This window comes from Triturus cristatus, chromosome 11 (genome assembly GCF_964204655.1).
Source record: "Triturus cristatus chromosome 11, aTriCri1.1, whole genome shotgun sequence".
Taxonomy (NCBI): domain Eukaryota; kingdom Metazoa; phylum Chordata; class Amphibia; order Caudata; family Salamandridae; genus Triturus; species Triturus cristatus.
This window is the reverse complement of record NC_140594.1, coordinates 533,448,723-533,462,178: the sequence shown is the minus strand read 5'-3', so window position 1 is coordinate 533,462,178 and position 13,456 is coordinate 533,448,723. Positions and strand designations below refer to the sequence as shown.

General features: G+C 39.3%; 1 protein-coding gene across 4 annotated transcripts in view; it reads left to right on the top strand.

Moving 5' to 3' along the window:
• Positions 1-13,456, top strand: part of SLC4A5 (solute carrier family 4 member 5) — a 753,917-nt gene that overhangs the window by 266,751 nt on the left and 473,710 nt on the right. For all 4 annotated transcript variants that reach the window (XM_085633456.1, XM_085633454.1, XM_085633455.1 and 1 more), the window contains one exon: positions 4,998-5,158. In XM_085633456.1, coding sequence (XP_085489582.1) covers positions 4,998-5,158 — 161 coding nt within the window. The remainder of the gene's footprint in view (positions 1-4,997; positions 5,159-13,456) is intronic.

Genomic DNA, 13,456 nt, shown 5'->3' with positions numbered 1-13,456 from the left:
ATGTAGAAAAAAACATGCGGCTGCCAAAATGGTATGCTGGAAATAAAAAAAATTAAAAATTGCAGCAGGCAGTCACTACAAGGGATCAACACTATTGCATTGTAGGAGCACTCTTGCATTTCTGACAAAAGGATCTAACAAGGATTATCATATTCCACATTTTCAACCACAAGGGTTTTGTCAGATTGGTTATCAACACCAAAATCCTTGCCTTATGTGGCAATCTTTGAGATTCAAAGTAGCACAACATCTGACTACACCCTTGGACACAGTATAATTACAGTCAATCCAACTCTTGCTGTGAAACAATCGGCCCTTTAGCCTGTATCCTTTGCTTAGCACCATTATCGACTAAGGCCGGGTTTATTGCTCTTAAGCTTTCCCACGAGGCAGCCTTTACGATAGTGTAATAACCATCCACCCTTAAATGCCTAGTTGCTTTAACAACTGCTTTTCACAGTGGATAAGCCTGACCTGCTGCCTTTGCTACAACTTTTCATAAAACACTGATTTGACCTCTTCTGTCAGTAATAACCTCTACTAGTCAACCAATCAGGCCTACAGCTTGTGTTAGCTTGTCACCATAACCACCTCGGGTCCACTATATAGAGCACTCACATTTTCACAAGGCAACCCCGGGAATATAGCCATATTAATACATATACATACACAATTTGATTCAGCAAAACAAAATACAACAATCTTAAGAAGGCCCAACAAGGATTATCACAGTACAAATCTTCTACCCTCAAGGTTTGTCTGAGGGTGTAGCTAACACCCAAACCATGGCATACACAGAAAACACAGCAGATTGGCAGATCGGGCTGGACTGTTCCCATGAGGAGCAGGGCCCAGACTGATTTGCATTTGGCTTGGTCCAAACTGGGGTGGTGTGGTGAGCAAAAAAAAAGCTGGATTAAACCCAGATCTTTGTGACTGGGGTGAATGCTTGTATTGTTCAGCATTACACCCATAATTTGTAATTTTTGCTTAAAATACTAGCATAAACATACTAAAAGTAATTGTTGTCATAATGGACACCAATGTTAAAATACTGGTAAAGGCACACTACAGGTAATTCTTGGATTTGGGACACCCATGGAAAAATGCTAATACATTCAATGAAATTCTTGCTATAAAGGAGGACAACCTGACATATGAGAAGGGGGTGCCCATGACAAAATGCTGCTCTCTCATGCTGGGGTCATTTTTGACATGAGGATCACTTGTGGTATGTGGATGGCATAAAGGGAAAAAGTCTGGCACCGGCATATTGGGGCACCCATGGCATATGCAGGCACCTATAACTAAATGCTAGCACTGGCAGAATGGAGCTAATTTATGACATATGTGGGCATCCATAGCACACAGGGTCGGGTTTCATTGGCTTGGCACACCAACAAAGGATTTGAAAGTGTAATTAGTGCCCTTTCAGAGCCTATGGATTTTTAGAAAATGTATGTGAACACTGCACTTTAAACTGCACTTCCCCATCTTCTTCTAACCTTCACTTTTTTATGTCATACTCGTCACTTTAACAATTTTTCTATTTCACCATATGATGTGTTCTCCTCTCTCAGTTCACCTCTTAACCACACTATTAACAACTCTCGCTCTCTTATTCTAACAGTTGTATTACCTGTTTCCTCCCACTACCAATTCTCATTACTGTGTACACAAATTCACATCATATCACCCTTTTATTTTCTCACCTCTTTATCAGAGGGGTTTTCTCTCTTCTTTCTCCTTTCTCTGCACACACTTCGCCCTAATTTGGGCTCAGAATTTGCCTCTTTCTCGCAACTTCATCTCTCAAATTTGCACTGTTAGACCAGTAGTCTTGAGTTCTCTCGGTTTGCTCCCATACAATCTTCACTTTTATCCTCAACAACTAATTGTAACTATCTCTTGATTCGCCCTCTCTCTAATCATCTGCTATACATCCCACACCATCCTACCTACCTCAAACATTCTCTAATGGTTGTATGACACATGTCTTTATCGAGCATCCATTTCCACGCAATGCCTTTACCACAAATAGCCTTTACAACACAAGCCTTTACCACACATGTGTCTTTACCACAAATTATGAGTAGTCTGTTGTTCCTCCACCGGGATATACAACATGCAGGGACATCAGACCGTATTTTACCAGGTGGGAAATTCTGCAGGTAAAATCACATTAGGAAAGGACTGCATTGCAGTCTGGACCTATTTCTCAGCCCAGCCTCACTCTGAAGCAAAGTGTGAAAGAAGAATGTAAAGGTCTCCCACAAGCCAACATCTTCTTTTTCCCTATTACTCTTCCCATCACCTTATCATCCCACACTGAAGCCCCTGCAAATATTTACCGACTGCTCAGAGCAGGTGCTAAATGTGTGTTTTACACCTCTCTGAGTAGGAAATACTGTGCAGAATTCTGCCCTGTGATTTCGGGTGTGCACAATTATTCTCTATTCCAAGGGGTCTAACTCAGAATTGCATTGTACTGGTGAGGTATTACCACAAGATACCCGAATTTACAGATGCAGAGTTTGTGCTCTAACAGTACCAAGCAACTCATATTTGGGGCTAAAGGGTCATAAATAAGGGATTGAAATCCCACACACATACACAATCAAGCTAACAGATTACTTGGCAGCATGGCCAGACAGGGCATACCGGGCATCAGGCATTTCCCCAGGAGTATGGAAGGCTGGGGGGCAGTTTTTGTTACTGGGGGTGGGTTTTGTTATTGGGGGCCGATTTCTTAGCAGTGCAGCAGTTTTTAAAGCACCCGCTGAAGAAATCCTTCAATATTTAGCACTGCATAGGCAACAATAAAAGTGTCAAGATAACTCTGGTGATTAATGAACCTGCTGGAGAGAGATTGGAGTTCTGTCTAGTGGCAGTTTTGACTCTTCTAAGGTAGCGCAAAAGGTTAATATGCCTGCTGCAAAGAACATGTGCCATTCATTTCACATTTGCGTAGCTCAGTGGCTTACTGCTTTTGTCACAGAGATCACTTTGTTAAAGTGCAGTTCGTAATTTACAATCGTAATCTAGCCCAGTGAGCTATGAACTGCAATCAAAGAGCTGCTTGCAAAGTGCATGGCACAAGTTAGAAAGTCATGTTTATTGCCAGTCTTTCATTATCGCAATGTTTCTATAAAGGGTGTGCTTGACTAGAGATAAATTCTTCTTAGTAAAGCCAACCCTAACCACTGTGTTGCATTCTAAATCCTGAGTTTGTCCTTCCCCACTCTTAAAAAATGCCTACCATTATGGATGACATGTGAATCCTACCCCAGTAGTCCCATTTGTGTTATGTAACATTGTCTTTACGCTGATTTACACTCATATGGCTCATTGTCTCTGTATGCGTGTGATGTATAGTGCTCAGACACCCTACAATGCTATGAGGCACTATAAAACTAATGAAATACTTGTGAGAGAGGGACTATGGAGAGATGAGAGGCATTGTTGGATGGTGATAGTGTAGGAATCATTAAAGAGTCTCCAAAAAGATTGTTGTATCCTGGTGCACTGTAAGGTCATCATTTACTATGTTTTAAAAGGTAATACAATCGAATATATTCTGAAAAATGTGCTGTGGAATACTCCATTTTTTCCATTTGTTCCTAAATTTTCTTGGGTGAGAACCCCCCAAAACCCCCTTGCAGTGGTCAGGATCGCTCGCAATGCACTGTACGGCGGCTGGTCTGATATAATTTGGCAGGGTGGCTTGGGTTCCCAGTCCGACCCATCTTGGCAGATATGCAACGCTGTAGGAAGAACATAATCATACACTGGTTTGCAAATCTGAAACAAATTAAACAAAAAGTCAAATGAAACCACTTACTAAGACTGCCATGCTGCGATTCCTGGTAGGTTGAAAAAATGCTTAATTCTTCAAACCAGAAAGAAAGCTGGGGTCCAGCAACACTGGGAAGCAGCCAGTTTAGAAGTGCACCAAAATCCACACACCGCCTGCAGGGCAAGCAGACTCTTGCTTGGTGGAGGCTGGAAGCCTCCAAAGGTGTTGCTAAGCAACAACTTAGCTGTTCTGACAAGTTGAAAAATGTAAATGTTTCAATTTTACTCTCTGCCCAGCTGCCTTCAGAAGCTGTGCCTATAACGGGAGAGGAATGAAAATGCCTGTTACTCGATTTCTGTTGCTTCCTTTGCAGCCTCAGAGGCCAAGGGTCACAAAGTAAGTTCTAGGGTCGCAAGTGGCAAGCTTGGGATCGCAGCTATGACCCCTGGCGACCCCTACATGATGCCCATGCTCCTCATGCCCTCCCCTGCAGCCATCTATGCCCACTCCAAGAGGAATGGGCAAGTAAGGTCAAACTGCTCCTCTTTGAGGATATTTTGACACAAATCTTGCCTGCTCAGGTCATCAGTTTGAGCCCTTCAAAAGATGTCAGTCACAGTCCCACAATGGAGCCAAGTCATGGGTAAAACCTGAGGTGTGGACTGAGATACCCATGTGTACCTTGGAATAACCAAGCAGCTGTGTACTCATAGTACAGCTTTGAAGCAATCAAGATCCCTAATGACCACCAACCTATGTCCTTCAGATTACCGAACCTATCATAATTCATGCACGATTATATCACATAAAAACTATGACCATTCCTACCATCAAGAAGCCAATGGTAATTCAGCACTACCTGAATTTGGTGTTGAGTGGCACTTAGGAAAAAACAAGAAAAATACATTATCTCCTGAAATATGGAGATGACATCAAGTATTATGAAATTTGCTGCTGATAAATACATTAAATTACAGCTCACAGAATAGAATAATGCTGATAAAAACAGTAAATGTAATGCAGTCTTTGTTTATTTTGTCCCCAGATGATCTTTGGAAAAAATAGAAATCAGCATAGCAAAAAAACTTACATGGTTGTTTAAGACCTTCAGTTTTTTATTCCAAGTGCTAAACGTTAAATATTATAAAATCTCACAATTTATTATGCCAATTAAAACACACAAATGTATGACTTTTTTCAGGTGGATAAAGTTTGAAGAAAAAGTGGAAGAAGGCGGTGAGAGGTGGAGTAAGCCACATGTGTCAACATTATCGCTGCACAGCCTTTTTGAACTTCGCACCTGCCTACAATCAGGAACTGTACTGCTTGACCTAGAGGGCTACTCTTTACCACAGATTATAGGTAAGCAACCTTTGAATGAACTCAACCACAGTTTTCAGGGCTAAGGGTTTCATTGTTAGAATTTTGATGGTGCCTTTTGAAGCAGTATATTCTCAAACAGGCACAAAAGATAAAATGGAACACCCTAACTGCAGGTCTTACACGCCATTGTGTTCTCCTACTTTTCAACGGGCAGTCTCTCGCTCTTTTTCCAGTTCTCTGCCACCATTTTTATCATAATTATCTCAATATTTTTTCTAGCAACCCCTGCAGACCAGGAGTAAAATTTTAGATCGAATAATTAAGAGATATTTGAGCAGGCTGGCTAGAGCGGCATCTTTTTTGTGTATGAAATTAATTGATTACCTGCAAGAAGGAGAATATCTGATCATGGAATCCCATTGAACTCAGGATATTTTTGATGCCATTCAGTCTTGATGGACAACTTAAATAAAATGGCGGAGCCCTTACTGTACATATCAAGTCGACTTTTGGGTTTCTACACACAGTCGTCATTGAGAGTTTTCTATATTCAGAGAAAAGTATGCCTGTATACTATGAAAGCCATGATGCAGGACAAAAAAACAGGAACACTGCATTTGTGCACATGATTGAAACCTAAACAGAAACCTTTTTGTCCTTTAAGGTCCCACAGTGTAAACTTTTGACTGGTATTTACTTGCTCCTATTTCAATGTAGATTCTGTCTATGTCGCTGACTTATATCATGCACCAGTTGCCTCCTAATCCTTTCCGGCTTCTTAGTACTGCATAGGTTAAAAAAGGGGGCGTTTCCTTCTGCGTAATAAAACTAGTGAAACACATTTAGGCCCAAATATACTAAGATTATGTGTTAGGGTTAAGTCACTTTTTTGGCACAGCACCAATGCAAAATCTATTTTGGAAGCAAAGCAAAGCCCAATTTGTGTATCTTTGTAAAAGAAAAGAAAAAATAAACTCATCGTAGCACACAGCACTGCCTTGCATCACCTTGAATCAGAAAGACATTACATGGGGGGAGCATGTGTGTTCCTGTTCATACACCCATGTATTTTGACGTAAGCCCATATTTACTGCAGCACACATACAGCGAGGGATAGCCTTTGTACAGCAAGGTAGTTGTACCTTCATGAAAACTATCCTGATATTTAGGCAGGCACCCTAGCACCATGGCACAAGGGTGCCTGCCTTGGCACTAGGCAGTCCAAAGTGCATATTTGTAAATATGGTGCAGTTCTGCTCTCTCTCTTTCATGCAATGTAGTGCACCAAATTCCTTTGCTACACTGCATTGCATGAAATATTAGTAATTCTGGGACTAAATGTTTATCACAAAATCTGTGAATTAAAAAACATCAATAAAAAACTTGCAGCATAAAAATAGGAATCTTTGATTGAAGACTATTCATTCTATAAACTGTGCGCCTGAATCTATATTCTCAAGAGCTTTCTAAAAGACAGTTATCTGACAATATAAAGTATACATAAAAGAGGATATCAGTATATAGAGAGCACCAACAAGTTAAGAAAGAGTGCCAGTAACATCTGCTCCCCCCAAAAGACCTTCTTGTTTGTTTCAATACAAGAAGTAAAGAGAGAGAGATTGGGATTTGAGTCAACCCTCTTCAATCATTAATTTGCCTGTCAGCCTCTTTGGAAACTTGAGGCAATAATATGAGATACAGAAAGGCCATGCAGTGCCCCAGTATCTTTGATTCAAATGAAATGTGCCAGGTAAACACTTGCTAGGAATTGTTTTGAGAATGAGGGGCAACTGCACCAAAAGATCATTGGGACTTTAATGGAGGCTACCTTTGTCCCTAGCCTAATAAACATGTATAATACACAGTGATCTTCAGTGGTGACAACCCTTTTTAAAACCAGATACAATTCTGGTGTTGCTAACTTGACAATGGCCTGATTATCTGGGAAGGCACCAAAGAGTGTACAAGGGACTTATGCAGGTGGCTTTAAAGAAAGAATCGGTGTGTAAATTCACCATGACATAGGACAAAATAGTTTTCCTAGATTTGCTAATAGGTATCAGAGATAACTTTGTGGTAACCAAAGTAAATACAAGAACTCTTTCATAGAATGCTGCAGGGATCGTCTGGAAAAAATTAAAGATATCCCTCCATGTAGAGTATCCGAAAGTTAGGAGACTCTGTACTAATGTGCAAACATATAAGAGAGACTAATGCTTAGTGAGAAACTGTCTGCAGGACAGAATCTTAAGACATTTCTAAAACAATCAAAGAGGAAAGCTTATAATAACCACAGGGAGCCTTCCCTTGAGACTATACTATGACCAAAAATGATGGAATGGTATGCATCATTGTATACAAGCAGATCTCCAATAATTTAAAGAAACAATGGCCCTTAATTAACATTCAATCAATTAATGACCATTGACCAAGGACATTATGCTACCCCCATATTTGCTTATACAAGCAATAGCTATCTCTATGACAAAATGGTCCATACTCTCCCGAAGACTTACAACTAATAACAACTGACACTTTGGAGTCTCCTTCGAGTTAGAATTTACTGTTGTATTAAGTGTTATGCATTCAGAAAGAACAATAACAAACAAAAGATTGTTTCATTTTAAATGAGCAAATGTAAGCTTATTTAGACAATTTGCCTAAATAAGCAAGACACACATCATAAAACAAAACTATTTGATACAATCTTGATGTGATAAAATTCTTACAGCAATAGAAACCTGAACAATATAACACATAAATAAAACTAAAAATGCTTTAGTCACTGACCAACAGTTTGTTCATTCAGAAAGATAGTACAAAGCAGTAAGAAGAAGTGATCTTGCTAGTTGCTTTGAATCTACAGTCACAAAGAATTCCCACCAGCCATGTTCTATTACCCTAGGCCGAGACAGCAATTACCCCATGACAATTAAAATAATTCTTCTGCAATTTTTTGAGGAAAGCATATAGAACAAATAATTAAAAGGTATTAATTTACTATGTACTTTATTAAAACATTTTATTTTCACTAGTAGACACTTTATCCCTCACATACAAAGTTTTTAGTGAAATTTCTTTGTTTCTTTCTCTCAATAAACTGAACAATATATATCCATGCATTGCATTTGTTAATTACTCCATGCTCATCTAACATGTTATTTATGAAACCTTTCATTTGTAAATTGAATTGCTTTTCTGGCTTAATTGGTGCTCTAAGACATAGGGGTCTATTAGGATGGCGGTCGGGTGCCCGCCGCCAGGCCGGCGGTGGCAACCGCTGGGCCGGCGGCGGTCATCGGCCCGCGATCGCAACCCAGAAAACCGCAGGTCCCATTAGCATGGCGGTGACGACCGCGGTGGTGAGATTTACCGCCCGCCACTTTTCTGCCGGTAGCAGTCCACGCGCTTGCCTGGCGTGTGGAGCTGGACCGCTAAAATGGGGCCGGTACAGGGTCAGGCTCCGCCAGCATGATTATGATGCCTGCAATAGCCAGCCTCTCTGCGGCGGTGGAACCGGCATGGAAAGGCATGCATATAATGTCTCTGGGGGCCCATTGCGGGCCCCCAATGTGTTTGGTGGGGTGTGGGTGCACTGGGGGGGTATCCATGGTACCCCCTACATGTCCCTGTACCAGGTGGCAGGCAGTGTGCAGTGCTTGCCACGCAGTGCAGGGATATGCTGGACATGCTTTTTTGGACATCGCGGCGATGCTGCTGGCAGCACAACTGCCGCAATGTTAAATGCCGTGATCGTACCGCCGCGGTTGGATTTCGACTGCGATGCATACTAATTGGACCGTAGGTTATGCCGCGGTCCTAGCGGGCGGTGTTTTCCCGCTACCATGGCGGTCAGAGGGATTTTCCGACCGCCATCCTAATAGACCCCATAATCTGGTTCTGGAATTTGTCTCACTGTTTACTAACCCCAATATAAAACTAATTCCCAAGTTTTCAAAATACATTTTAAGTGATTCTAGTGAAATTGTAACATCTCTGCAGGGAAAGACTTTGGCATGGAAAATATCTTTCTGAAAACGTTTTGCTTCAATGTTGTTGCTGCGGAAGGGTTCACTATATTTTTCATATTAGTCGCAATAACCCTGATACCACTAAGCCCATTTCTTAACACATCGTAATCATAATAAAACTTTAGTTTTATCCCACCATTACCAAGACTTGGGCCCTCTGACTGATCTTTCTGTTGAGCTTATAGGGACTAGAATACTCAGAAGATGTAAATAATTATCCTATGAGGCCCTGGAATAGATAATTGTTACTGAGACCATAATCTTCTCAACACCTATGAAAAAATCTTCTTTAGCCACACATATAGACTCTTTTAGATGATAGATATGACCAGAAGAATGAGACAGGATTGATTAGAATAGTTCAGAAAATACATTTATCTAATGCCTCAAATTGCATAGACAGATCAGGAAATGCCTTTCAACATCAGATTATATAACAAATTTGTTAATTGAAGTAATCACACAGTTTAGCATAGATCATTTTTAACAGCATGTTTCAGCATACTGGGGGCATAGGAGAAATACAGGTTCAGTTATGAATCATGCAAACCAAAGCAAGGCAGTTTGCTTCAAGCTCGGTCCTCAGGCATATCAGTTCAAGTCTAAACTGCAGCACCGCATATCACAGCAGGAGTCAGATTAACCCTTCAGCCAAAAGGTTATTTCCTGCGCTCCTTTGCCAGCCTGTAAAGCACAGGATTTGGGTCATAGTTTGAAATGAAGTTCAGTTCAATAAAGTCTACTCCACCCAGACAGAATGAAAATAAATATAGAAGAGATAATAGAGATCATGAATTTGTCCAACAGCATGCCAGGCAGGAAAGATGAATGACAGCCTGCCACCGTCTCCTCCTCAGATGGGGCAATTATACTCTAAATGTTCCAGGTTTACACCCCTTAATGTATCAAATCCATCAGTTCATGGGGTTTTATTGGTCATACACGGTGGGCCACCATGGGGTGATCAGTAAATCATACCAATCCGGATGAATTAAGTAATCCTTTTTGCAAGCTTTATTAAAAATGTATTATGCTCCATTTAGTTAGCATTTTGTCAATTCGGCGGAAGTAGGAGGTACTATTACTTGTTCATACACAGTCCGTTCCCAGGCGCTTTTCCCTGGGTTTGCAACAATATTTGCTACAATTCATTCGCAGATGCTTCTGGTGAGAAGTGAGTTCATTGTTAGCTAGGACAGAAGTGAAACTTTATAGTGACTGTCTCACATGATTTTACATTAGCATAAGGAAGAGAAAGCTTTGAGGCCTACATGGAAAAATAGCTGATTCCCTGTCATGTTAATATTCATTCAAAGATTTTACGTTTGCAAACACATTTAATTTCCTTCATTAATTCAGTTATGATCATCTTCATGAAATATATCTCAGTATTAAGCACTACTACATTTTTTTATTTTCTAACCATTATTAGTACAATACTAAGCAAGAAATATCTTTCAACTTAATATTTTTAGTGTATGTATTATTTTCATATATATTTCAAAGTATAATAATCCTATGTCAGTTCTCTCTGTGTAAAAAAAGCACTTTCTGCATTTCTCTAGTACCACTATGCATATCTGCGTTCATTTTAACTTATTTTTCATCTTTCTTATAACACGTAAATGCATCGGCATGAAATTCTAGTTTTTTCTCATTTTGTTTACATTATCTTATCTGTGTGTTTTTAAAATATGCATGCTTTTACGATGCAGTATGTGATGTCATATTTGTCGACTTAATAGTTTATCATGTCTTATCCAGTGAAAAGTGGTGTAATTGATTTTCTTAGATAGGAATTGGTAGGCATGATAACATCTACGCTCCATCAATGTGTCTAAAATAAATGTTAGGTACAAAATTAAGTGCTGGAATATTTTCAACCAAAATTTGATGACCTGTGTTTTAAAAATGATTATTGTTAACCGGGTCATAATGCTTTTCAATGCACAACAATTAACTGCATGCTTCGCAAAGGTAAATTTACACTTGATGGCACGTTTCCTACTTTCAGTATACTGGATGCACTGCTGACAATACTGTATATAAGTTACACTTTGAACTACAAAAAAAGGATCACAATTTATTCATTTTATTGAAACATTGTTTTTTTTATCTGTGATGTACTAATAACGAATCAGATATTTTACATTGTTCTAAACAGCAACTGTCTGAAGTGTAAATCATTACTCCATTGGTAAATAACACAAATTCTAATGTTTGATAATGAACACAAATATCCAATCAACAATTTAAAAATGCCTCAAGGTTGCCCAGCCATGCCCAATGCATTTCGGGATTGACAAAATCCCTTCTTCAGGCGCCACTGAAAAAATAAATGAAAAGACGTGAAAAATTCATTGTGTAATTCTGCTTTAGGTGAACAATGCGTCAAATTCAAACAGCGTGGATATCCTCAAAACACATTGGACATAGCACTGGCAAAGACACAATCACAAGAACGCAAAGAGTTACTGGTTACCAAATTGAAAACGAATCATAGCCGACATGTTTTTGTGTCTAAATTCTCAACTAAATCATACACCATTAGAAAAATCATCAGATCAAGATGGGAATTGTTGAAACATGAGCCAGATTTCAATGGTTTATTCCATGAAGAGCCTTTGTTTGCATATACACGGAGTAAAAACATCAAGGAAATGTTATCAGAGTCTAACGCCCCAGAACACATAAGGTACACAGGGATGCACAAATGTCTTAACTGCGTTAATTGCAATAATGTTATAACAGGGAATAGCATTAATTATCCACACTCAGGGAAACCAATCACACTGAGGTACAACGGATATTGTAACTCCAGTAATGTAATATATACCATAAAATGTCCTTGCAGACTCCTTTATGTGGGGAAAACTACACGTAAAATTAAGGTACGGATTAAGGAACATAAGAGTACTATACGTACAAAAAGCACCAAATCACATTTCGTGTCACATTGGATAGAACATCAACACACAAACGCACAATTGAGATACATGATTCTTGGAATACCAGTATGCCAATTAGGTGCAGATAATGCCAGATTTCCAGCTCAAAGAGAAGTGTGGTGGACAAAATGTTTGCAGACATTAATGCCAAGTGGCCTCAATGATAAAATTGAATTGCAATGTTTTTTATGATACAATTGATAACGCTATGAGGCTCATCATGCACTTTGTTCAGATTGTGAATACGTTTTACTTATGGCAATTTCCGATTCACACTGTCTTTGATGGAGGTCACAAGCTGGGCACATTCTATCTTCTTTTCAGTCATCACTATTGATACACAGACAATCATTCTGCACTTCTATTAATCGGCGAGTTTTACACTAGCACGTGTTCTACTTATGGCAATTTCCGATTTACACTGTCACTGATGTTCAAAATTCTAACAGTGCACATTCCATCTTCTTCTCGGTTATACTATTTATACATTGATAATTATTCAGCACCACTACAAATTGGCGAGTTATACACTAGCACACCTACATTTTATCTTGAGTATTTCAATAGTTTTCTTTAATATTTTAGTGATATCATGTTAGCATTGGCACCAACTTTAAATCCGGGCTTTAGAGTCCTTCTTTAGATGCTTCCTCAACTCTCGCGGTAGTCCGCAACTAACTAACGGTAACTTCTTTAAGCACACTTATCAGATTGGTGACAGTTAAACATGAGGTATTCAGATTCACAGATTCGATATTTCATTTCACAGCGCAATTGTTTTTCTCTCGTTTTTCAGAATTCGCAAGCAAGGCTTGCCTGTTGTCACAGCTCTTCAGTGAGTATAACATTGAGTTGGCATAGGTTGGTCATCTATATCACTAGGCATCACGGTTGATTCACAAAATTCGTGTTGTTTTTGCACGTGGTATGAGGGTGTTAAAGGCATGTTCACAGTTTATCTTAATTTTCAGAACTTCACTAGGAGTTGTCACAATCTTTCGCACTCTAAATTTTCGGCATTGCCTTAGTTAATTTGTATAGAGGGACTTTGCTACCACTCGCTGTACATTGATAGACGATGTATCTAAAAATGTTTATTGTCAGTAGACAAATTACACAATGAATTTTTCATGTCTTTTCATTTATTTTTTCAGTGGCCACTGAGGAAGGGATTTTGTCAATCCCGAAATGCATTGGGCATGGCTGGGCAACCTTGAAGCATTTTTAAATTGTTGATTGGATATTTGTGTTCATTATCAAACATTAGAATCTGTGTTATTTACCAATGGAGTAATGATTTACACTTCAGACAGTTGCTGTTTAGAACAATGTAAAATATCTGATTCGTTATTAGTACA